The sequence below is a fragment of the Moschus berezovskii genome, chromosome 13 (genome assembly GCF_049115385.1).
Source record: "Moschus berezovskii isolate FMDL1 chromosome 13, NW_MosBer_1.0, whole genome shotgun sequence".
In the NCBI taxonomy this organism is placed as follows: domain Eukaryota; kingdom Metazoa; phylum Chordata; class Mammalia; order Artiodactyla; family Moschidae; genus Moschus; species Moschus berezovskii.
The window spans coordinates 76,575,037-76,601,154 of NC_142472.1; the positions used below are offsets into that span (position 1 = coordinate 76,575,037).

Consider the following 26,118-nt stretch of genomic DNA (forward strand, 5'->3'; position numbering starts at 1 on the left):
ATGAAGCCGGGCTTCCCCTGCCTGCTGGTCCTCCTGGGCCTCCTCCACTCAGCTGTCATGAGTGTTTCGGGGATCACCACCACCTTCCCCTCCCTCCCCTCCCCTGCCTCCTTCCCCAACTCGGACTTCAGCTCCAGCTACCTCCCTGACTCTGCCGGGTCCACTTCCAGCTCCAAGTCCCAGGTAAGGAGGCCCCAGAGTCTAAGAACTGTGTCCTGTCCCTTCCTTTGGCTTTTTGGAGACCTGAATATAATTTCACGGATGGGTAGTCCTGAACACTCTAAAAGATTTACGACTCCCTTTGTTAACTGCAGGTGCCTTGAAAATGAATTAAAACCCCTGGTAAAATAATTAAATTGTTAGCAAGAGAGACAGCATTTTGGTTCTCCAGCTGGGGGCTTTAGGGAAAGAATCTAAGCTTTCAAGAGGTTCTCCAACCTGACTGTGCTTTAGAATTGGGGCGGAGTGGAGAGAGACTTAAAAAAATGAAGTTGCCTGGGTTCTAACCCAGATACAAATGGTAACGGGATGAGCCCTGCCAGGAGAAGCTTCAGAAAAGTTTGTCTAGTTGATTTGCTGCCATCAGAGACCCTCGATGCTTCTGTTGGAGCCCTGAAAGTGACTCTGGGCCTTGTTTGCAAGGGGGATGGGTGACAGAGTAGTAGGAGGAGACCCTGGTCTTTGGGAAAGTGCTGGTACACGTGGTATTTCCCTGGAGGAGTGTTAACTCTTTTCCATCTTTCTTATAAGGAATCTTGAGAGTCATTTCCAGCTTAAAATGACAATAGCAGGAGCAAAAAAACAAGACAAACAAACAAATGAAAACCAAGCAAGGGCTAGAAAGGGACTGGTCCAGTGGTTTATCAGGTAAAGAATCCGCCCTCAATGCAGAAGACGCAGGAGATCCAGGTTTGATCTCTGTGTCGGGAAGATCCCCTGGAGGAGGAAATGGCAACCCACTCCAGTATTCTTGCCTGGAGAATTGCATGGACAGAGGTGCCTGGTGGACTACAGTCCACGGGGTCCCTAAGAGTCAGACATGACTGAGTGATTCAGCGCAGCAGCTGGGCCACCTCACTGGGATGTGCAGTGACCTCAGTTTAGGGGATGGATCTCCTTTGAGGAAGTGGGAGGAGGCCTGGAGGGGTGAGAGGTTGGGCACAGGAAACAATTTCATCCTCCACCTCTGCCCACATCAGCTCTGGATATTTCTGTAGGAGTCCTATTCTGTAATGACTAGGCTTCTGTGCTAAGGGGTGACTTCTGTCCTCTGTATTTCTACGATCTTTACTCACATTTCAGGTGGCTGCTTATGTGATCATTGGACTGGAAGGATCAATAGGACAAGAGGAGGAAAAGGCTTTTGTTTGTTTCCATTTCACCGTCAGAACCTCAACGCAGTTATCAAATGGTTTGCATAGGGCTTAGATAGAAAAGGCAGCAATAATGTTCTCTGAGTGCCTTTTATAAATGCCACAACCACATTAAGTATATAATATATACTATTTAATCCACGGAGGTAAGTGAAATTTATGGTCCCATTATAGAGATGTGAAAGCTGAGGCTTAGTGAGATAACATTATTGGCTTAAAGTCACTAAAGCAGCCATTGATACATCTCAAACTTAGCTGTTCATATGCTCAGTGCTCAGTCACTTCAGTTGTGTCTGTCTCTCTGTGACCTGTGGACTGTAGCCCGCCAGGCTCCTCTGTCCATGGTATTCTCCAGGCAAGAATACTGGATTGCCATGCATTCTTCCAGGGGATCTTCCCAATCCAGGAATCGAACCCATATCTCCATGTCTCACAGGTTGCAGGCAGATTCTTTACCCACTGAGCCACCTGGGAAACCCCTAGCTGCTCATGCTTTCCACCGTCTCCATGCAGCTTTCTATTTCAGAGAGTATAGATGAAGAGTGCTCATTTTCAAGAGAATGGTTTGAGAACCATGAATATGTACCCAGCTTCTTTGCAGCCAGAAGACACATCATTTTACTCCATGATACTAAATGATTTCTGGGGACAATGAGAACCGGTTAGCATTTCTTTAAAAATGAGGTCAGAGTTTGATCACCAATTAGAAACCAGCTTTTGGGTAAGATGATCACCTAAAATACTAGAAAAGAAAATACAAGTCAAGAAACAGAGAAATCCAAAGTGTCTGTTGTTTGGTAAGGAGATAAATATTTAAAAGTAGATAATGAATGGTAGTTAAATTATACTTAGAGACTTTAATTTCCTTTCTGGTTTACTTATATGCCTCTGGTGAGTTAGTATTGCGACTCCAACTTCTTTTTTTAGAGCAGGCTAGGTGTCACTTCCACTATAAACCCAGTTTTCTAGGGCTGGCTGTCAGTTTGATGAGCTCTTTGGAAAGTGGTAGAAAACCCCTTTATAACTGTCATTGAGCAAGTTCCAAACGTATCATTTTCTGTACTTTGAAAATGTTGAGTACCATTATTTTATGCCTCGAATCTTTACAGGCACTTAGACTTGGCTGCTAATTAGAGCCAATTGCAGCCTGAAATCACAAATGTGCACCTCACCTTCTGCTGGCGTGCTCAGGGCACTTCGGATGCCTCAGATGGCACCCTCCAAAGTGGGGTTGGGGAGCTCTATCATGGCCCTCATTTCCCAGACAAGGTAAGGCTCCATGCTTCACCCCACACAGCAACAGGCAGAGCCAGAACCATGAGCCAGGTGCTTTTGCCATCAGACTAAGGGACTTGCTGAGGAAAAAGACTCTAAGGCTTTCATAATGACGGCGGACCTGATTCACTGGGCAGGAATTGGGTCTTATCTGTCTCCTTTAGTCAGAGCCTGGAAAATTGTAGATGCCAGTAAATGTGAATTGAACACAGCTTGAGTGAGAATTGCTCAGTGTAAGGTGTCTGTGGGGTCCACAGGGTGGATCTCTTACCCTTCCTAAGGCCAACGGAACATGCACTTATTTTTGCTGCCCATCCCCTACATTATACTCACATAGAGATTAAGCATCTGCTGCGGAGGGAGACCCATCACCATTAGTTTCATCATCTCTGAATGCAAGGAACAGAAATATCTCTAATGGGAAACACTGATCAAACTTATGGAGCATTGTGATGTCAGTCGAGCACCCTGGGCTGGTGATGAACAGGATGGGAGCTGGGGAGTCCGCAGCGCTAGGACAGAGATGTTTAATACGAGACAGCGGAATGGCTGTCAGCAGGGCTCATAATTATTTGCCTGCCTTTCAGGTGAACTTCAGGACGAAAAGTTGTGAGCTGGTGGTTTCTAGTGGATTGTCTAGAAACTGCTTGATGATCTCTGATGTTTTGGGAGCTGACAGAGATTTTTCGAGAACCTCAGAATGGCCCAACCCTGTCTTGTGCAGCTAATTGACCACCCCCCACTTCGTCAAAATGCAATGGAAGACCTTTCTTTTGGTAGATAGTTGTTATAATAAGCTATTTCTTCAAAGGTCTATGATATACGGTTCCTTCTCTAAAAACCTTGCACCCTTAACTGGAGGCTTTCTATCTTCCGTGTGAGTGATAAAGCTGGTTCCCAAGAAGTCTGGCCTCTCTAACAGGCTCTTGGTGTGGCCTGTCTAGTCCTTATTCACCCCTGGTAAAGACCCTCCCCTTCCCTTCCTCCCAGCCCCAGTGTTCAGCACAAACCTGCTTGTCCTTCCTCTTACTTGCCAAGGTTTGCAGGTGTCAGGTGTGACTGGCAAAACAAGTTGAGGCCAATGTTAAGGAGTAACATGCCATACAGTGTTTTGGGTACAAATAAATATATATATTTGTCTTCCCTGGTAGCTCAGTTGGTAAAGAGATCTGCCTGCAATGCAGGAGACCCCGGTTTGATTCCTGGGTCGGGAAGATCTGCTGGAGGAGGGATAGGCTACCCACTCCCTTATTTTTGGGCTTCCCTGGTGGCTCAGCTGGTAAAGAATCTGCATGCAATGTGGGAGATCTCGGTTTGATCCCTCGGTCAGGAAGATTCCCTAGAAAAGGGAATAGTACATTCCAGTACTCTTGCCTGGAGAACTTCATGGACAGAGGAACCTAGTGGGCTACAGTCCATGGGGTTGCAGAGTCGGACATGACTGAATGACTTTCACTCATTCATATGTATGTATATATATATATATATACACATACTGTATATATATACATATACATACATATTTGCTCATCTTAAAAGAAGATTAGGTTAAAATAACAAGCAATTTGGGCTTCCCACGTGGCTCTAGTGGTAAAGAACCTGCCTGCCATTTCAGGAGACATAAGAGATGCATGTTTGATCCCTGGGTAGGGAAGATCCCCTGGAGGAGGGCATTTGTTCTTGCCTGGAGATTCCCATGGACAGAGGAACCTGGTGGGTTATGGTCCATAGGGTCACAAAGAGTCGGACATGATTGAAGCAACAAGCAATTTAGCTTCAAAAGCCTGAATTAATTGGTCCAGGGGTCACTGGTGGACTAGATCTTGATTATACAAGCATCCAGGTTCAGCTTGTTTAGGAATTACGGAAGTTGCTGCCGCTGCTAAGTCTCTTCAGTCGTGTCCAACTCTGTGCGACCCCACAGACGGCAGCCCACCAGGCTCCCCCGTCCCTGGGATTCTCCAGGCAAGAACACTGGAGTGGGTTGCCATTTCCTTCTCCAATGCAGGAAAGTGAAAAGTGAAAGTGAAGTCGCCCAGTCGTGTCCGACTCTTAGCGACCCCATGGACTGCAGCCCACCAGGCTCCTCCGTCCATGGGATTTTCCAGGCAAGAGTACTGGAGTGGGGTGCCATTGCCTTCTCTGATTAGGGAAGTTGGTAGACATTAAATCACAGAGCATACAACCTCATCAACAGCCAGCTGACTTCTGAAACTTTGAGAAGTGTAGCCTGCATCTTCAAATTCTGAAAGCCATCACTTTGCCCTTGGTAGTGTCAGAAAGAGACCCTTCGGGCTGATGTTCTTACAGGTGAGCTTTGGGCTTGCCGTCAGAAAAGATCTTTGAAAGTCACAGTCAGTGGGCTGCCAAGAGTTACTCTGCAAAGCAATTGGAGTAATAAAAAAAAAATGTTAATTGTGCCGGGATCCCTTGGGGAAGTTCAAAGGGGACAAAAGAAAAACAGGATCTTTCAAACCTGTCATTTTAAAATATGCATTGGCACCAAAGTGTGAGCCTGAATATATTAAAGAAACATCAAATATTTTAAAACGACTTTTCTGCAAGTGGTAAGCTGGAAACCTTTAAACAATTTGTACAAAACCTTCAAACTCATACATTGTTCAGTTTGCGACAAATGGCTGGTTTGTTGCCGTTCTGAAGGATATTAATTATATATTTTCCCAGGTGAAGAGAGAATGTGAATTTGCACTGTACAGCTTCACTGTAACCCATATCTTTGATGGTTTCCTCATTCTGCTGGAAGGCAATGAGTTGAGCCTGGCATAGAGGTGTGGGAAAGAAAAGGTGTAAGCAGAAGGAAGAGGAGAAAAGGAAAGTGACACTTACTGACCACCTACCATGTACCAGGGGCTGGGTTTACATTGCTTGGTTCCTCTTGGGGACAACCTGTGAAGTACATTTTCTCTGTTCGACAGATGAGGAAACCGAGATTTGAAGAGAATTCAGATCCAGTAAATGGTAGAATTAGAATTCAATCTTAGGACTTTCATCACTTCTCTAATTTTTTTTCCTTACATGGGGACAGTAATAATTTCCTTTAAGACTCTTCTGAAAAGGTGAACCATATGGTTTTTTTAACAGGTGGAGAGGTGGCTGACCGCTGAATGAGTTGTGCTGTGAGACACGGTGGCAGCGTTGGGTGTTTCTGTGATTCCATTCATTTATGTATTGGGTTCCATCTGCTTGCCTCTAAGAGAAGGGACGACAGAGGATGAGATGGTTGGATGGCATCACAGACTCAATGGACAGGAGTCTGGGTGGACTGCGGGAGTTGGTGATGGACAGGGAGGCCTGGAGTGCTGCAGTCCATGGGGTTGCAAAGAGTTGGTCGTGACTGAGTGACTGAACTGAACTGAAGCACGCTTTTAACAAGTCCATTTGTGCCACTTCCCTTGCCAAAAAACCCACTGTCCAGCTTATCACTGATGTTGAACTTACTTTTGTTCGCAGTCATTTTCCAACTTCACTGGCAGCAGAGATGAGCGTGGGGTCTGCCAGTGCTCCGTTATCCTGCCGGACACCACCTTTCCTGTGGTGAGAGTGGAGCGCCTGGAAATCACAGCTCAGACTATCTCCAAGAAGTTTGAGAAAGAGTTTTCTAAAGTAAGCATTTTACTCTTTTTGCCTCTCCCAACAATACCTTGTTACGCACAGACAGCATGCCTCTCCTTCAGGACTGTGTAGGCAGCCATTCTTCACTCTCTCAAGGAGCACATTGGCATCTAATGGGCGCTTTAGCGATCCCTTCACAGTAAACTATGGGGTTCCTCATAGCAGGAAGGGTGCGCGCACAGGGCACAGATGGCGTGGAGAGGATTCGCCCCATGGGATAAGCTCTCTTCGGTATCCTTCCAGGAAGCCCGAAGGAAGCCTGTGAATTTCAGCCCTGCAGCCTTTATTTGGTTTTGGGGTTTCTCTTCCTTTTGGTCTTCTTTGGTGTTCTCCCAGCTCTGCCTTCTTTCCTTTTCTCTCCTGTGTCCTTCGGTTCTGTCTTCCTGTCCTTGCGTTTTCTCGCCCTCTTCCTGCTCCGTCCCCTCCTCCCTTCCTTTCTGTTCCCCTCTCGCCTCAGTCCTTTCTTCCCTCTTCTTCCTGGCTTTGCTTTCGTCTTCCACTCTGTTGGGTCTTCTCTTGCATGGTCTTTCTCCTCTCTTCCTCCCTTCCTCCTGTTCTGTCAGGTCACTCTCTTCCATCCCTGCCTCTCTCCCTTTCTTGGAGTTAGCCTCTGTTGTCTCAGCAGGGACATTATATCAGATGCAGCTTGCGTTAACCCCAAATTGAAGACTTCCCTGGGAATTTGAATCTAGTAAGTCACTCAGCCTTGGTAGAAACCTCCCGAACCCCTGATTACTGCTTTCTCCAGCCCGAGGACATCATATCCCTGAGTTAGCCCTTCTCTGAGCTGGTTTGGAGCAATGAACTTGGCATTCCAGTTTTGACCACTTTAACCTTTTTAGCCAAGTCAAAATCAGATAGAAAGGCTCCTGCTTTCTGCACAGGTGAAGTCCACACTAGGCTATCATCACATGATGCATTATTTATTAATAATACCACTCCATTAACTTACAAGGAGCTCTGGCTTTCCTGCAAGATTTGAAATAAGTTTTCCAAGAAATTTCAGCTCAACTACCTCAACATCCAGCCTAGTTATCTTTTAAGACAAAAATTCCAATGAGGCTGAGCCCCTGCTTTCAACCTGAATTGGTAGATAAATATTCTGAGTTTAAATGAGTGTCCAGGAAAATGTGTTTGACGACTCCAGGAGCCTAGTTTCTTAGGAAATAAAATGTCCTTGAATTAATCAGCAGAAAAGGCACAGCACTAAATTATAAATTCCAATCATTAATATTCATAGTCTTATTCCAGCATAATCAAGTACAGATAAGAAGTTATGCATAAAAACATAACAAGTGGAGGAAAATCCTAGGTAAGGATCTTTTCAGTTAGAGTCATTTGCTTTGAAATAGTGGAAGCTACTGATTTGCATGTCTTCTCGGCTGGCAGGGATGTGAAGGGCAGTTTGAAACCCCAGGCTGCTTCAGGGAGAGGTTTGTGAATCTGGGACGTATAATCCTAATCCTGTGAGGGGGGCAGGAGGCATCGGCCTTGCTAATAATTGACCAGGAAGACGTGTAGAGTGGATTAAGAAACTTTTAAGTTCTGAAAGTGTCAGGAGCTGGTCCTAAAAAAAATTCTTGACTGAGGCCTAAGAAAGGAATTGGCCTGCCCCCTGAGATTTGTATAATGGATTCAGGGTGTGCCAGCTAAGGATGACAGCAGTAACACGAACAACTTCCCTCTGTGCTTTTTCTGAATGTTTCCGGTTCTACACTCAATAAACCCTTTAAGGCAGGTAGGCCAGTGTTCTTTCCCCCATGGTAGGGATGGGTCAACTGAGGTTCATATGGGTAAAGAGGCATAAATGTAAAGGGCTCTTGGCCGGCTAAGCCAAATCAGGAATCTGGGTCTTGGAATCAGTCCATTTGTCTTTCCTCTCAGCCACGCTGTTACCATCCTCTAAGAAGAGACGTGTCCTTCCCTGGTGGCTCAGTGGTAAAGCATCCACCTGCCAATGCAGGAGGTGCAAGAGACACAGATTCAAAGATCCCTGGGTTGGGAAGATCCCCTGGAGTAGGAAATGGCAACCCCGTTCTCGCCTGGAGAATCCCATGGACAGAGGAGCCTGGTGGGCTACAGTTCATGCGGTCAGGAGTTGGACACGACTGAGCGACAAAGCACAGCACACACAGGGAGAGATTCAGCAGGTCAATAATGCTTTCCATCCAAAGTTATCGCTTCAGCTGAGGGCTTTTGAGCTCCAGGTGAATTATTATAGCTGTCCTTAGGTTGCCTTGGAAATCCCTGTTTGTCTGGAGGCCTGAGGAATGCCTATTCGAGCAGGCCAGTAGGAAAGGATTTGGACTGTCAGACATTGATTCATTATCTGTCAGGACATGGAGAAGACAGGGATGGCCCCCGCATAAGATGCTGAAAGCGTTTGATACTTTGCCGTGGTTTCTGGGATGTCCCCTTGTGACTGTACTTAGAAAGGCAGCTCAGAAGTTTTTTTCTCTAGAGGGTTATGGTCTTCGGGGCAAGTTATTTAATATGACACTTTTTCTAATAGTCCCTCACGCATGAGAGGGTTGAGGCAGCCCAGGAGACATTTAGGCAACCCATAAACAAACAACATCGTTAAGCGATGTTTTGTGCAGTGAAATAAAATAAATTAAAAGGTCAGATTGAAAAAAAAGCCTTAAATCACTGTCTGTCTAATAATTGCTGTAATTTATAGGGCACCCACTATACCAGGTACTTAATATACATTATCTCTAGTGTTTGCAATCATCTTGTAAGTGTGATACCATTATCCCAGTTTATAGGAGGAAACAGAGGCTTGGAGAAATTAAATGATTTGCCCTTGAAGTACAGAAGCCTGGTTTGTGCTTAGGTGGGTCTCACTCCACGGTGCTTCATATATCTTGATGATCAATTCACGCTCAATTAATCTTGTTGTCAAAAATATATTAAAATGACAGTATGTGGCAAAGTGCATTTACTTGTTTTGAATAATCTGGCTATGGTGATGATCACAGGTTTTGAGGAACTGGCAGAAACGCGAGCCAGATTATTTAGTCTAATAGTCAGCTGCGCTGCATTCTTACCTATGGCAAGACCACAACGTAGAGAATAACAGCCAGCCCCCAGTGGTTGTTGTTCTGTAGAGTCTGATCCTGAGAATCTGGCAATGATGTGTGCATAACAAACAGAAGAATGACAAACTCTGCGTGAAGGCCTGAGGGTTTGAAGGCAAGCATAGATGAGTCATCTAACGCTCAGATCTGTAGTGGTGCGGAGCTCTGCAGTAACAATGTTGACCCTGGGCAAGCTGGGCTGCCTCTGCTGAGGCTGCACCTTCCAGAGAGAGCTGGGATGTTTCCAGAACTGCTCGTTCCATCTCAACACCAGAGATCTGTACACGCGAAGGGTTCAGATTTACAATCTCTTTAAATGATTACAGTATACACCACGAAGTCTTTCTGGCCCATTCTCAAATTCTCTCCCACCTTCTGTAACTCCGCAGATGATTCCAATTTTCATGAACATCCTGGAGCTATTCTTGAAATGTCAGTTGAGAGAACCTCAAGATTCTCCCCAAACAGAACTTTCGAGACCTTTCACTCTGTGGCAGAAGCAGGGCAGGCCCACCACATGCGCTCTGAGGCAGCAAACGTCAGGCTCGGCCTTGGTGTGCAGGGTGAATCTGGGAGAGCCACATTTCATTTAGCAGAAATGACAGTTGAATCACTCATTTTTATAGAACAACAGCTGTGATATGCCACCAAAATGTTCCAGGAAAGCTGAGGGTGTTTCATTTGTTCCAAGAGCTGGCAAGGCCAAATGCCAACAAGAATATTCATTTTGTGAACTCCATTGCTGCCGTGGGTTAGCACTTCATTATTATTATTGTTTTTCTCACAGCCAAAAATCTTATGCCTGATTTTTGGAGAAGTTGAAACCTTATATCTGTGTTTGTGCTTTTGAGTGAGACTTGCTAGGTTTATATATATATATATGTTTTTATTTTTTTTAACCTCCTTATGCACCAAAATGTCACCAGCCTTATCAGCCTCTTCTGGTGGCAATGAGCATCCGTTGCCCGAGGAGATATACTAGCAGTGCCAAGGGCTGTGTTTTCAACTTTCATTAAAATCCTCTTTGCCTGCAGCCCTAGGCCTTTAGGTCTGTGGCCTATGAGTCTACTCTAATTTGTACAGTGGGGTTAAGTGGAAGGGCTAAAATGACACAAGTTAGGGCTGCCTTTGGTATTAGAAGGATTAGAAGCTGACATCTGGCTCTGGCTTCATCCAGGCCCTGTGGATCAGCTACTTGACATTAGAACAGTCTGGGGGGAAAAGCATCACTTCTCTTCAAATTTTTAAAAGTGTAAAAACTGGCAACTTTTAATGAGCAGGTCCTTAAAAAAGCCATGGCATTTCTTTTAGAGATCAGATACTGAAAGAACCACCAACTGTGTTTACTGAAATATCCATTTGGAGATTCCAATTATACCCTAAAACACCATGGGAATTTTTGGAAGTATTTTAGCTTAATGATCAGACATTCAAATATATGCAACAAACGTGTAATTTAAAGGTCTGATTGCAATAATCAGTTCTTGGAAAAAACTTGGAATAAATATGTGGATGCAGTTAATGAAATGTGCACTTTATAGTAGCACATAGCTCACATTTTGAGGAGTAAGTTGGGTCTTTTTTAAAAAATTGAAGTCTAGTTGATTTACAGTGTTGTATTAGTTTCCAGTGCACAGCAAAGTGATTCGGTTACACACACATATGTATCCGTTTTTTTCAGATTCTTTCCCCTATAGGCTATTTCAAACTGAGTATAGTTTTCTGTGTTATATGGTAGGTCCCTGTTGGTTACTAAATAGGCATTTCTCCGAAGACATGCAGATGACCAAAAAGCACATGAAAAGATGCTCAACTTCACTAATTATTAGAGAAATGCAAATCAAAGCTACAATGAGGTATCACCTCACATCCACCAGAATGGCCATCATCAAAAAGTCTACAAATAATAAATGCTGAACAGGGTGTGGAGAAAAAGGAAACCTCCTACACTGCTGGTGGAAATGAAAATTGGTACAACCACTGTGGAAAACAGTATGGAGAGTCCTTAAAAATCTAAAAAAAAAAAAAAAGAGCTCCCATATGATCCAGCAAATCCCACTCCCAGACACTTCAGAGAAAACCATAATTTGTAGGTTGAGTCTTTATGGTAGTCTGTAGAAGGCAGAGGGATTCAAAACTCATTGCATATGGTAATCAAAGAGGGAATTCTTCTTAGAACATTTCTCCCTCTTCTAGAAAATAATTCAGTTTAAAGTAGTGATTCTTAATGGAGGGAAGGCAGTGGTTGTGGGGGGGGTGGGGGTGGTTTTGCACCTGGGGAACATCAAGCAATGTCTGTGACTTTTTTGGTTGTCACAGCTGGGGGTGGGTAGGTGGGCGCTGTTTGCACTTAGAGGCTAGGGATGCTGCTAAATATCCTATAATACACAAGAAAGAATGATCTAGCCCCAAATGTCAGTAGTGCTGAGGTTGGGAAACCCTGATTTAGAGTATCTGTGTTAAGTGGAAGAGGATGTGCAAAAGCCTGATTCAAGCCCCTGTAGCTTGGAGAGTTAGTATCTTCAAACATTAAAGTGGAGATTAAACTGTAGTTGCGAATGATGATCTGAAGCACAATTATTTTTAGTCTAGGCAAGTGTAAAAGCCACCTCCTTCCCCATCGTAACAATAAATTCTTTTTAGTTTGTACTTGGATTGATTTTTAAAATACCCAGTTAGGTATATTTTTGATACTTTGCTTTACTTAAAAAAGATTGACCGCAATCAAATAGTCCCTGAGGAGTTGGTAGTGGAGGAAGGCTGCGTGACATCTCCCTGAGAATTGACTTGAGCTGTTTGCCCTTCAGGTAAAGGAGTATGTCCAATTAATCAGAGTGTACGAAGAGAAACTCTTAAACCTAACTGTCCAAGTATCGATCATGGAAAAAGATTCCATTTCTTACACTGAACTGGACTTTGAGCTGATCAAGATGGAAGTGAAGGAGATGGAGAAACTGATCAAGCGTCTGAAGGTCGGCTTTGCTGGAAGCACAGTGATCATTGACCAGTTGGAAGTGGAGGTATGAAATCACTGCTTGTGTGTTAGTAACAGAGTCTCTTTCTCTGGTGACCTAGGCAATAAAGAGTCCGCCTGCAGTGCAGGAGACCCAGGTTCTATGCCTGGGTTGGGCAGATCCCCTGGAGAAGGGAATGACTTCCCACTCCAGTATTCTCGCCTGGAGAAACCCGTGGACAGAGGAGCCTAGCGGGCTACAGTCCATGGGGTTGCAAAGAATTGGACATGACTGAGTGACTCACACTTTCACTCTTTGGTGAGCAAGTGCCAGAGAAATCTTTTTCTTCTGATGTCTAATTCTATACTTGTTCATGACCACCTGGCACATCCTGTGTTCCACTTTAGATGGATGCCTGGCTTTGAATAGTAAATTATACACATGGGGAACATACTAACTGAGGAGTAGGTGCTGTCTAATGGTCAGAGTCCTGCTCCAGAGCCAAATGACTTTCAATATCTCTAGAAAGAAGATGATACATAAGTGTGAACAACTCCATGGCCAAGCTAGATCAGGGGATCTTCTTCATTCTGGATTTATCCTCATGGGACTTGAAAGTCATGATTTTTGGACGTGCTAGGTCCGTTTCTCTTTTCCAATGAGCATATAATCTTTAATCCCTCTTGGAACGCTTCTCCACATACTTGCAAGTCTGTTTAAAGGAGTTTCTTGTAAGTATGTTTTTCTGAAGGCTTTTAAGCTCTGTGAATAAAGACCATCCCATTAATATTAGGCTTGGATAATTTATATCAACGAGGAGTTTCCTAGTATGGTCATGACATGGACTATCATTGAGAATTCCAGTTCTGTGTTTTAGGATTCAGGCTTTCTCCGGCCCTCACCATTCATTAGTAGCTTAATTATAATATGGCATGAGTAAACACGAGTTTACAGGGCAAGGTTGTCAGAGATGAACTTTAATGGACGTTTGGGGATGCTTCGATGGAACCTGTTCTCTGTCATTACAGCTTTTAAAATCTTTGCCATTTTCTTCTTGTCACACTCATTGGCTTGCGATCTGACAGGCGTTCACGCTAAACCATGAAATGTATTCTTCCAAATGAAACTGTTCAGAAGAATCCCGGGTGTATTCTCCAGCAACCTTTCCCTAAGTGACAAATTCAGCCCTCGAATGTTTATGAAAGAAGTTGCATGATAACAGAAAATCACTCTGAATTTTGATTTCCTTAGATCAGGAATATGACTCTCCTGGTAGAGCAGCTTGAGACGCTGGACAAAAACAATGTCCTTGCCATTCGCCGACAAATCCTGGCTCTGAAGAACAGGCTCAAGGAATGTGAGGCCTCTAAGGTCGAAAGTGCCCCCCTGCCCCCTGCTCCAGGTAAGGGTGTGCCCTCTTTCCCAGGCTCTGGAGGGGCTGAAGATGGGGTGGGGAAGGGCTCTGGGATGGTGGAGATGAAGGGAGGATGGGATTTTTGCAGCTCTGAGTTTATTCTCTTCTGCTTTTAAATCTCACCTACCCGTTCTACGCACAATCACATTCTGGGGCACGCAGAGGAGAAGCGCAGACGAAGAGTTGATTTAAAACAAAATCCACAAGTTGCACATAACCTTTTTGCATTTTCTAACAAGAACGTCTCTATGGTGATAGACTGGTTACCAGGGGGCAGTGGGGGCAGGTGAAAGCTTCTGCAATCTGCATGGCATCACCTCCGTTGTCCTGGGGATTCTAAGGGCTGGTTGGCCCATTTATCTGATGAGCCGGGTCGTGCCTTGAATCCTCCTTGCCTCTTTTCCATCTCCCCCAACTTCCCTCTCTTCTTCCACCTCTTTATTTCTCCTTCCTGCTCCCATTAAATGCACATGCTGTGTAGCATGTCTTAGGATTCAGTGAGGATGTAATGGATGCCCAATGGCTTAATGGGTCAAGACTCCACCTGCAACGCAGGAGACACAGGAGATGTTGGTTTGATCCCTGGGTCAGAAGATGCCCTAGACGAGGAAGTACAACTTACTCCAGTTTTCTTGCCTGAAATGTTTTATGAATAGAGGAGCCTGGCAGGCTACTGCCCAAAGAGTTGTAAACAGTCAGACACGACAAAGCATAATCTGGACCTACATGTCCAGTGCCACGTAGTTGTGTCCCACTGTCTTCCTTAGGCTGTGGTTTCCTGGAGGGCAGGAATGGTTTGTCCCTCTCTGAGGAATCATCCTTGAAGAGGGTTAGGTGCAGCCTAGAGATGGGTGCCTGTAACTGAACTGCCTCCTTGAATGGGGTGGTGGAGTGTAGGGGTCAAGAGCTTGGCACTGGGATGCCAAAGGCCTGAGCTTCCCAGCTACATAGCCACGGCAAAAAGATCCTTAATCTCTTCCTTGGTAAAATGGAAGCACAGTACTAGGTACCTTGCAGGGTTGCAGTGAGGATTCACAAAACAATTTTTGAGAAGCTCACAGCTCTGTGACTGACATTTATACACTGGCGATTGTTATTGCATTAATGTGGATAATTAAAGTGAACGCCTTGCTGCAAACAAAAGCAGAGCTAGATCCGTGTGCCTTTCAGCACATCCCTCCAGGTGAACTAAAGCCGTAGTGTCCAGCCCTGGAGCCGGGGTCACAGGGAAGCTCTCTCTGCAAGTCCTGAGCATCTCAGCCTGAATGGGGACCGTATCCGTTCATCAAATCAGACAGCTCTTGTGATTCTCATTCACTCCTATTGTCAGAAGCTGCTTCCTTTCAGGCCACGCGTTTCTGGATCCTTGTCACCGTCACGGGTTTCTTTAAGGCTTTAATTAAGTACTGCCATTGTTATAATCCTCTTGGTGGTGTTCAGAGGCCTATCTTTCCTTCCTCTGCGGTTGAGACTCTGTCACAGTACGACACGCAGAGAAGGTCTGGCACAAAGGCCATGTTCTGTCCTCGTAATAAACTAGGCTAAATGTGGTCTGGAATCAGTGGTGTCAAGGTCGTTGGAAATGAGAGCTCGGTCTTTGGGGCCCCAAAGGGCTCCCTGAAGGCAGGAGTCAAACAGTGACCCCCTCCCGATACTATCTGAGCGTGTCTTTCTTTCCTACCTTCATCCGACCCTTCCTTTCTCCCTTCTTTCTCTCTCTATTTTTTGAAATAGTTGATTTTCATTCGCTTGTTTATGTATTGTTTTTGGCTGCACTAGGTCTTCACTGCTGGGCAAGACTTTCTGTGGCCGCGATGAGTGGGGCCCACTCTCTAGCTGTGGTGCCCAGGCTTCTGATCGCCCTGGCTTCTCCTGGTGCAGAGAACGGGCTCTAGGTGCATAGGCTTTAGTGACTGTGGCCTGCAGGCTTCCTTGCCCAGTGCTATGTGGGATTGAGCCCCGTTCCCTGCCTTGACAGGTGGATTTTTAACCACTGGACCACCAGGGAAGTCCCCCGTCTCTTTTTAAACCTCAGCAAACTGTCCTCATGGAATAACTTTCCTGGCAGTTTTCTATGCATCCCTTGGAGTGAAGACAGTTTAGGGCAGGAAAGAAGGTTTGGGGCTGCCATGTCTCAGAGGAGGGGCGTGGTGGGGAGGGTGCAGCTTTTCCTGGGGTCACGCAGGCTGCAGGAGACAGAGCTGAGGCTGAGGTGCCAGACCCCTTCCTGCCTATCATCTGGGGACCTCAAGGCCGGTGGTGGGGGAGGAAGCACACTGCTTAGGAGCTAAGGATGAAAATGGTCAGTCTGGTTTCCTATTTTCGTTAGCTTTGTTTTTTCTAGAACTTTCCCCCAGGTCCTCAACACTTAGGCTTTTGTGAGCCAGCCCAGCCCAGCTGTGTTGTTTAAACAAATTGGACGCAGACTCCCTCTCACTTTCCCACAACCTTGGCTGCAGATGGATCCCTGCCAGGCCGCTTGGCCCTCCTCCAGCTCTGTTCATATTATATTTATGATGTTTATATTAAACTGACTTTTTGTCATGTTTTGAAATCAATTTCTTTCACTAGCTCTCTTTCTATTTGGACTGGTTGATAATGCAGGATTGGAAAATCCCCAGGCGCCACCACGTTGTGAGCCTGTGGAGACTTTAATTAAAGTTACTCACTATTATGGGACTTTAAAATCTGGCCTGTTTGCTTTTCTTCACTGCAGAGTTGCAGAGAATTAAAAAAAAAAAAAAAAAAAAGAAAGAAAGAAATACTCGCTGCAAGTTTCAGCTATAAAGTAATTCTCTGCTGTCTTGGCCCCTGCAGGCAGCTGCCGTTTGCTTCCCCCATGGTCAGCTTGATCTGAGAACCAGTACATAATGTTAGGGTTCGATAAAATGTGCTTTATAGATGCTTTATGCCACAAATGGCATCCTTTTCTGCTTCATTTCATAGAACTTCATAATCTAAGATAATTGGCCTTGTGTTCATTAACTATTTTCCCTAAAAACAACAGACTTCGGTTTCTCTCTGTTCTTCTCCCTGAATCTGAAGGGCTGCAGATAGGAAAATGGGATGTGAATTCCTGGGATCGTCACTGTTACAGGTGGAGATGCAAGACTCTGCTGGCACATAGTGGGTGCACAGCAAATGGCCCCACGAAAGATGTAGGCTGATTGGCCAAAATCCTGAGCCTAGGGAAGAGCTGAGCATTGGGGAGCACATATCCAACAATTCAGAGTCGATTTCATCTTAATTATTTTATGATCATGCCCATTCTGATTGCCTGAGTCTCACAAGTCAGTTGTATTCTCATTTTTGCTCCAAGTTCAGACACCCAGGTGAGAGGAGGCATTGGTGGATCCAAGATTAAGTCTCCTCTTGTTGAGTGTGCTCAGTTGTGTCCAACTCTTTGTGACCCCATGGACTGTAGCCCACCAGGCTCTTCTGTCCATGAGACTTTTCCAGGCAAGGATACTGGAGGAGTTTGCTGTTTCCTGTTCCAGGGGATCTTCTTGACCCAGGGATTGAAACTGCAGCTCCTGCATTGCAGGCATTCTTTACCCACTGAGGAATTGGGGAAGCCCCACGTTTCCTCTGCTGGTATATAATCTTAAGTATTTTTGAAAAAGTGCTGCTAACAATGAGACTTAAAAAAAAAAAAAAAGCCAAGTTAGAGTATTTTAAGGTCTTACCATGTGGACTCCCAGGATAGTTTCAGAATACCATGGCAATATCTAATAACTTCCATGATGAAGAGATTGCCAAACAAGGCTATCTGGTATGGAGAGTTCTTTGCATTATGTCCTGTGCAGTGAATACCAGGCTCTTGGAAGCATTCAGATATGTTCTCAGGTAAAGAGCTAGGAAAGGAAAGTTGCTCAGTCGTGTCCAACTCTTTGTGACCCCATGGACTGCAACCTCCTAGGTTCCTCCATCCATGGGATTTTCCAGGCAAGAGTACTGGAGTGGGTTGCCATTTTCTTCTCCAGGGAATCTTCCCGACTCAGGGATTGAACCCGGGTCTCCTGCATTGCAGGCGGATGCTTTACCCTCTAAGCCACCAGGGAAGAGCTAGAGTTTTTATAATTAAAGCTAAGGACACAACTTAGCGACTAAAATGATAACCATGACAACAAAGGTGAGTTTTGGAGGTCTGAACAGTTTTTCATTCCATGATTTGGTGCCACTGTATGGTTGGCACTGTTCTGGGCACTTGGCTATCAGGATGGGTCAATAAACCTCCAGAAACCACTATTTAATGTAAACCTTGAGTTGTAACATGATGTAGTTATAATGCTGATCATTTATTGAGTTAAATGCACCTGTCTTCTGTACTCTCAACAGCTCTGCAGAGTAGGTATTATCATTTTTTTCTTGTAACACAAGGAAGCTGACACTCAGAAGGTTAGGCAAGCCACTCAAGGATACTCAGCTCTCTAGTATTGGAGCAGGATTGGAATTGGAACCTGTCTGGCAATGTTTCCCTATGCCAGGCTGCCTTCCACAGATGCTCAAATGGAGAGAGAGGTTGCACCTGGATTCCTGGGCTGATAAAAAAGTTCCAACAGCTCGCTAACCTGATTAACACCAAATTATCTTGGCCTTCTTGCTTGTGGAGTAGCTGAAAGGGTACTTTTGTTCTCAGTTCTGTGGTGTGTCCTCTTCCATCAGAAAATGCAGAAGGATTCATCAGTCTTTCACAACTTTTGGGTCATGGTTGGGCAGTGGGTTGTTGTTCCAGCGACAGGAAAAATTTGGGATAAAGAAGGAAAGACATGGGGTATCTCATGTCCTTGAGAAGCAGGAAGGGGCTGGCAAGGGGTATGAGATGAGGCAGGGTGGGGAGAGGCTCCGTGCAGACAGGGTAGGGGACGGGGTCTCTTGCTAGGCTAGATAGGATGGGGATGCAAGGCTCTGTGCGGGCAGGGGGCACCAGGCTGCCGGTCGGTCTCATCCTTGTTTCTAGGAGACTTTGCAGCCAGGAGGTGAGGACGCCTGCCGTCGCCTGTCACTGGCCGGTCACTGTGGTGGCCACATCGGCAGCGCTGACAACAGTACTTCGCTCCAGTCTTACTTCCTGTTCCTTTGTTGGGAGCCAGGGCTATAAAAACAGCCCGGAGGAGTTAGAGGATGAAGGCAGGAGAACAGAGAGGACATGAGAGTGTTTAGGAACGACTGAGGCGGGAGGAAAAGAGATTTACATTTCACACCAGGTGCAAGTTTACTTTTAATTGGAGTATGATTGCTTTACGGTGTGGCATTAGTTTCCGCTGTTCAAAGCAGGGAATCAGCTCTGTGTCCACAGAGAGCCCCTCCCTTTTGGCCCTCCCTCCCACCGTCCACCCCCACCCTACCTCTCTAGGTGTCGCAGAGCACGAAGCTGAGCTCCCGGTGCTACACAGCAGGTCCGCACCGGCTGTCTAGTTTACACACGGTCGTGGGCATATGTCAAGCCCAGTCTCCCAGCTCGTCTCACCCTCCCTGTCTCCCCTGTGTCCACACGTCCATTCTCTACATTTGCGTCTCTATTCCCGCCCTGCAAATAGGTTCGTCTGTACCATTTGTTTTTTTTAGGTTCCACACATATGTGTTGATATGCAATATTTGTTTTTCTCTTTCTGACTTATTTCACTCTGTGTGACAGACTCTTGGTCCGTTCACATCTCTACAAATGACCCAATTTTCCCCTTTTTGTGGCTGAGTAATATTCCATTGTATATACATACCAAATCTTCTTTATCCATTTATCTCTTGATGGACATTTAGGTTGCTTCCATGTTCAGATATTGTAAATAGTGCTGCAATGAACACTGGGTATGTGTGTCTTTTTGAATTTTTATATGAGGTACAATTTTAATCTCTTGGTCAACTTGTAAAATAATAAATGTTATTATTAATATTAGTAGTAGTAGTAATTTTTAAGTGAAGTTTATTTTGGATCCTTCATATCTAAGGATTTCTCCCTCTAGGACAGAATAGTTTGTTATTTTAATCCCATGATAAAATGCTTGACTATGTTATAGCACATAAGTTTTCCTTAAATATTTAGTTGCTGTTGGTTTGGGATATTTCTTTTCCAGGAGGGCAAGATTCAATTAAGCAAACAATGCCTAAGTCTTCTAACATGCAAGAAAAAAGTGACTTTCTTTCATTTCCTCGGGGTGAAATGTCATTGAATAAATAAGTTCTCAGGAAGATATTTTAGCTAGAATATCTGGTTAGTAGCATATGGAAACTCAAACAGTTTTTGTTATCATTAAACTGAACATACCGCTAACTTTATTTTAATAATTCATGCATTGTTTCATAAACAAAAGCAAACAAGCATTCATCTGAGAGATCACTTTTAGAAGAGGAAATAATACTTTATAATTTTATTTATTATTTCTTTAGTGGAGAGCAGTCTCTTGGCTGAACATGCGTTGCTTTTTTATTTATGAAATGGCGCATGCATTATTAAAATAAACCGCGACTGTGTTCTGCTTAATGATATGCAAAATTATTTGAGGTTGAGTACAGAGCAGTTTCATTTCTCTACCTGTTGTATGCTTGGCTGGCTTTCCCACCAACTGCGGATTTATGAGAGCATTTAAGGAGCACATATTTAATTCCGGGACCAAAAAGCCCCAGCAGATTGGAAAAATAAAAGCAGGATTTCTAGTAATGGTTTCACCTCTGAACAGTCCTTGAATGAGGCGGGGAGAAAGGAGAGACATTTAACAAGGAAAGGAATGGGTCTTTCTGTAGCCATCAGAGGTAGAGACTCAGAGGTGAATGCTTTGCTCCCCCTTGCTCCCCGCAGTGTTAATATCAGGCAGTTCTTTGGCGCTCTGATTCTGGCTTGAGCTCACCTCATGTACCCTCCGTGGCTCCCTGAGTCCCTCCACGCATTTACAGCCAGGTTCTGTCCCCTCCTCCCTCACCTGCTCTGCTCTAGGCAGCAGGGTGAGGGAAAATGACCTCCAATGTACTTGGAGTCGACTTTCCTCTGTAATTCCAATAAAATTCCTGGCCAGCTTTTTAAGGGTATTTCTTAAGATTCCAGAAACTGTCTGTTCAAATCTTTAGATAGCTATTATAAAAATACTGGAGGATTTTTATTCTGTTTTTTTATAGCTCATAAATGTCTGGGTTGGCAGGCATTTCAAAGGGAGGACTCTACAAAGGGCCAAAAGGCCCAGCCGGAGTCATTCACCCGGGTGTTTCAGGGAACGTAGCTTCAGTGGACCGGTGAGTCTGGTCCCACTTGATGGTACACATTGTGACAATGACGGCGTCAGACTGGGAACGATGACGTGCTGGCCTGTCATTCTGCGCACAGCAGACTATGGCTTATGAGCCACAGGGCCCTCCTTGTAACTCTGCAGTGAGATGGTCACCACGTCATCTATGCTTTGGGCACAGAAAAGGCAATGTTGCCCTAAAATACCTTCTGTGACTTTTTAAAGCTGAAATCCCACCATTAGAGGACCTCTTAGAGGTCCATCGAGGGCCGTCTTTCTTTTCTTTTTTTTAACATTTTTAATTTTGTATTGAGGTATAGCCGATTCACGTTGCGATAGTTTCAGGAGAAGAGTGAAGGGACTCAGCCGTACATGAACATGTATCCATTTCCCCCCAAAGTCCCCTCCCATCCAGGCGCCACATAACCCTGAACAGAGTTCCATGTGCTATACAGCAGGTCCTTGTTGGTTACCCACTTTAAATATAGCAGTGTGTATCTTGTCATACTGAGCCAAGTAAGTCAGACAGAGGAGAAATATTATATGACATGCTTTATATGTGGAATCTAAAAAAGAAATGATACAAATGAACTTTTTACAAAACAGAGACTCACAGACTTAGATAACGAACTGATCATTGCTGGGGAAAAGGGATAGTTAGGGAGTCTGGGGTGGACAAGAACCATCTTTCTGTATCTTTAAAATGCCATAGTAGAAACTTCCTCTCCTGGGGGTAACGTGGGCAGCATTGGTACCTGGTGGGGACATGCCCTTGGGGTCCCAGGGAAGGGCAGAGGGAAGGGAAGGGAAGAAAGACTTGCCCAGGATCAACTTCTCCTTCATCCCGATTCTCCCGGCCTTGGTGAAGAGCACCGCTCTAAGTATGGCTTTATGGCCATAGGAAAGCGTTCTCCTGTGATCTTGCTTTCTTGATTTCTCTACAAGGAAAATGAAATAAAATCATATTGCTGAAATGCATTCTCATAGAAGAAAATACATTAAATTCACCAAGTCTTCCTTTTTTTAGATTTTCTAAAATGGTTGTTTGCAGTTCCATTATTCCCGTTTTCCAGATTGAAGGCCAATCCATGTGAACAGGAGACAGTTCTCTCTAGAACTGATGGCACGTTTGCATTGAGACCAAGGCCAAGGGAGCTTTTGCCTCTTCTCCATCAGAACCATGGTGTTGACAAGAAAAATGTTTATGGATTCCTTTGGTTCTTAGAATATTAAACTGTTTGTGTCTTGTCATGCATTTTCTCTAAGAATGTCCTTTTATTTGTTTTGTTCTTCTAGGGAGCTGTGTGCACGGCGGTGTGGTGAACATCAGCAAACCAGCTATAGTTCAGCTCAACTGGCTAGGGTTTAGCTATAAGTATGGTGCCTGGGGTCGGGATTACTCTCCCCAGCATCCAGGCAATGGCCTGTACTGGGTGGCACCTTTGAATACAGGTGGGAGATATTTGCAATATTATAGACTCTACAATACAATGGATGATTTGCTGTTGTATACAAATGCCCGACAGAATCAAATTTCCTATGGCCAAGGCAGTGGTACAGTAGTTTATAAGAACAACATGTATGTCAATTGGTACAACACCCGGAACATGGCCAAAATTAACCTGACCACCAACAGAGTTGATTTGACCCAAACTCTCCCTAATGCTGCCTATAATAACCGCTTTTCATATGCTAATGTTGGTTGGCAAGATATGGACTTTGCTGTGGATGAGAATGGATTGTGGGTGATTTATGCAACTGAAGCCAGCACTGGTAACATCGTGATTAGTAAACTCAATGACACCACACTTGCAGTGCTAAACACTTGGCATACCAAGCAGTATAAACCATCTGTTACTAACACATTCATGGTGTGTGGGGTTCTATATGCCACTCGTACTCTGAACACCAGAATAGAAGAAATTTTCTACTACTATGACACAAACACAGGGAAAGAGGGCAAACTGAACATTGTAATGCAGAAGATGCAAGAGAATGTGCAAAGTATTAACTATCACCCTTTCGAGCAGAAACTTTTCGTCTATAATGATGGTTACCTTCTGAATTATGATCTTGTCTTCCAGCAGATACCCCAGTAAGCTTTCATGTGTTAGGGTGGAGGGAAATCAAATTTTTACTGGAAAAAATGTGGTCTTCTCCACTTAGTTAGGGGCTGGGAGTGGGGTGGGGAGACAGGGCAGGGCTCAAGATCCAAAAGTATATGTGCTTAGCTGTCATATTTGGGAGTTGGGTTCTTCCATGCTAGAGACTCAGGGCATTGCCTTATTGAATGAGCTCTCTTGGAAGCCGTCTGCTTCCTGGGATGCATTTCTCAGACTGAAATAATCTGGAATTGTCTGAGGTCTTGGGCATTATGGTTCTAAGGAAGCCTTTGGTGAGGTAACATCTGAAAATTAAGGGACATAAAGAGAACTTTGTATGGCTTTTGGAGATTCTTTGTACAAAAGAGGGTTCAAGGGCCAGTTCTCATATAACCTGGATGACTCTTCCATACTTGCAAGAAATCTGGGGCTTAACAGGCAGATTAATTTCTGAAGCTCCTTGAGGGTCCAAACCTTCAACTTTGTTTTTCTTAGTAGCGACTGGCATGATGTTTGGTATGTAGCAAATAAGTAAATTTAGCGTGCTTGTGTTATATCTATGAAATGCTATGAGTTTTCTGGAGAAAATTGTTTTTCAGCATTGAATTGTCTAATCAGTCCCAGATGGATCTACAGAGGAGGCGCTTGTGCTTTTTTTCCTCCTGTTGGACACCTTCATAAGGGTCAATAGAAGACTCCTACCTCATAACTTCATTCCAAATGCAGCTCAGAAGATTAGAACTGGACTTAACAAGCAATTCCGCTCACCCTCTCCCAGCCCCCTACTTAAAAAAATTAACTATTTTTTAATGGAATGAATATAAGAAGTAAAACTAATCTTCTTTTGTCTCATCATAAACTTTTACTTTCACAACTCTAAGACCACAAGAAAGCAAACGGCAGTGATAAAACGCTAGCCTATTATAAAGCCCTTAGTGCATGTGTTAGACTTGTATTAAGTCATATCGATGACTTAATGCAATTTTTGTCTTGAAGCCTGAAACTTGTAAGAAAATGACATTTTTTTTTTTTTTTGAGAAAGAAATGTGAAAATAAAAACCATTGAAAGTTTGTAGTACATCAGTGCAATCTGAAAACCTTGCAGGTATGTGTGCTTCTGTGCTTTTGAATGCCTTTATTATCTGGTCTTGGACTATTTTCATTTGATGTTCAGAAGTTCTCGTTGATAGGACTGGCTCCTTAAATGCTGTACTCTGCCCCTTTTAATAAATGATTTAAATGTGATTTGAAAAAGTGTTGTGTTTTGTGTTTTTTCACTCTTTTATTTTATTACCAAAAAACCTCTTACCAGTCCACACTTTGCTGTGAGGTTCAGAGAACAGCTTCCTCCCCAAAGCCAGGACACCTAAGAGCAGAGAACATCAATAGCTTTTAAGACTCCAAAACCAGGGCTGGCTCTTTAGTTTTCATTTCCCTTTAAAATCCATTCTCTCTGGCAGCTTTTGTTGTATGAATCTGCACTCTTTTCCTTTGGGATATAACCTTATGTACTTATTAATTTGCATGACTGATCTGATTATTTCCAATGTTAGACTATATTTGTGTGGCTTATGCTCCTTTTCCGATTGAGCTATTAACCTGGGTCAGAAGCTTCCAGATCTTCCCCAAATAAGAGGTCTTGCATAGAGAGCAGAGATCCTAACTGGCCACACTGGGGAAAGGAATATTTTTACCAAAAAGAATGTGTTGGGGCATGAATGATCTAGAGCTGAAAGGACACATAGGCTGGGAGAGAGGAGTGAGTGTAACTGAAAGGCTTATTTTTAATCCACGCCTAGCTTTGTGAGTATTTTTAGCAAGATTTTTTTGTTTCTTTAAGGGCTGAGCATAGAGACAGGTATGGCCTTCAAAACACAACAAGATATGAAGATAAAGACAGGTATGTCATGTGAGATAGAAGTTAAAAACAGTGATGTTATATTTAATCTGGCTCTAGGCAATTTTCCAGATGAATGTTTTTACCAAGTACACAGGATGACCTCTGAAGATTCAGGAAAGGAGGCAGGAAGCCAAGGTAATGCTAGCAAACAGCTCCTTATTTAAACTGCAACAGAAGTATTTGCATGAAAATACCGCTCTAACCCTTCTTGCCATTGGACCTGATGTGATCAGCCTGCAGGAAATCTCCCTGCTGGGTAGGTTGAACAACCTAGGGATTCTGGATCAAGGGTTTACTGCAATGCAGCTACACAATGGAAATTTTAGCTCAAGTTCACCAGCCAGCACCCTTCTGGGGGAAAAAAAAGTGTATATTTAAATCCGCTTTATTGAGAAGCAATTTACACGCAGTAAAATCTGCCATTGGTAAGTGTATGATTAAATGAGTTTTGACAAATGTATACAGTTGTGCGAAGGCTATGATCATCACCACAGAAAACATTTCCATCATCTCTCGAAGTTCTCTTGCACCCTTTGGTAGTTGGCTCTTCCCCTCAGCTCCTAGCCCCCGGCAAACACTGAGTTGCTTTCTGTCTCTGTGGAACCGTACCATAGAAGCATTTTGAGTCTGGTTTCTTCAGTTTCCTCTTGAAAAAGAGAACTAAGGGGATCAAGTTACCCCAGGGGATAGATGGACATTATCAGTGGTTCTGGGGTTCCCTGTGTTTTCTTATTTGGGAGGAGGTTGCACAGGGGATTGTGAAGAGCTCTGGTGAGCTCCTGCCTTTACAAGTGCTCCCTGGTGGCCGGCTTGAAATTGGCATGCAGAGGGGTCTAGCTCAGAGCGTCAATCAAGCCCACCTGGCCTCACTCCCCAAGCTTGGAAGTTTCCTTTCCAGCAGCCCTTTTTGATATTTGTTCTCTAATGTGTACCCCTGTGTCACCAGCATGAAGATCCAGATGACCCCTGAGAATGATGGATAGCGGGTGCATTGTGTTTAACAGGACAAGATTTGTAGTCAAGCCAAATTGGACTTAACTCTTTGTTCTGCTTCTCATAGGTGGAATGGCTTTGGGCAAGTTACTTAATTTTTCTGACACTCAATGTCATTTTCTGTATAATGGGATAAAACCACCTACCTCAGAGTCCGGTTGGGTGAATTAAATGATA

At 44.2% G+C, this 26,118-nt stretch overlaps 1 protein-coding gene across 1 annotated transcript; it reads left to right on the top strand.

Moving 5' to 3' along the window:
* Positions 1 to 23,045, top strand: OLFM4 (olfactomedin 4). Its single transcript, XM_055426811.2, has 5 exons — positions 1 to 183; positions 6,120 to 6,272; positions 12,169 to 12,381; positions 13,567 to 13,717; positions 22,243 to 23,045. The coding sequence occupies exons 1-5, from the start codon at positions 1 to 3 to the stop codon at positions 23,043 to 23,045; spliced, it is 1,503 nt and encodes a 500-aa protein (XP_055282786.2).
* Positions 23,046 to 26,118: the final 3,073 nt, after the last annotated feature.

What these genes read in the sequence shown, in the direction of transcription:
- OLFM4 (XM_055426811.2), top strand. Translation starts at nt 1, where the DNA reads ATGAAGCCGGGCTTCCCCTGCCTGCTGGTCCTCCTGGGCCTCCTCCAC. An exon ending in CTTCCAGCTCCAAGTCCCAG is followed by an intron (nt 184 to 6,119) that starts GTAAGGAGGCCC and finishes TTTTGTTCGCAG; the next exon opens with TCATTTTCCAACTTCACTGG. An exon ending in TTGACCAGTTGGAAGTGGAG is followed by an intron (nt 12,382 to 13,566) that starts GTATGAAATCAC and finishes TGATTTCCTTAG; the next exon opens with ATCAGGAATATGACTCTCCT.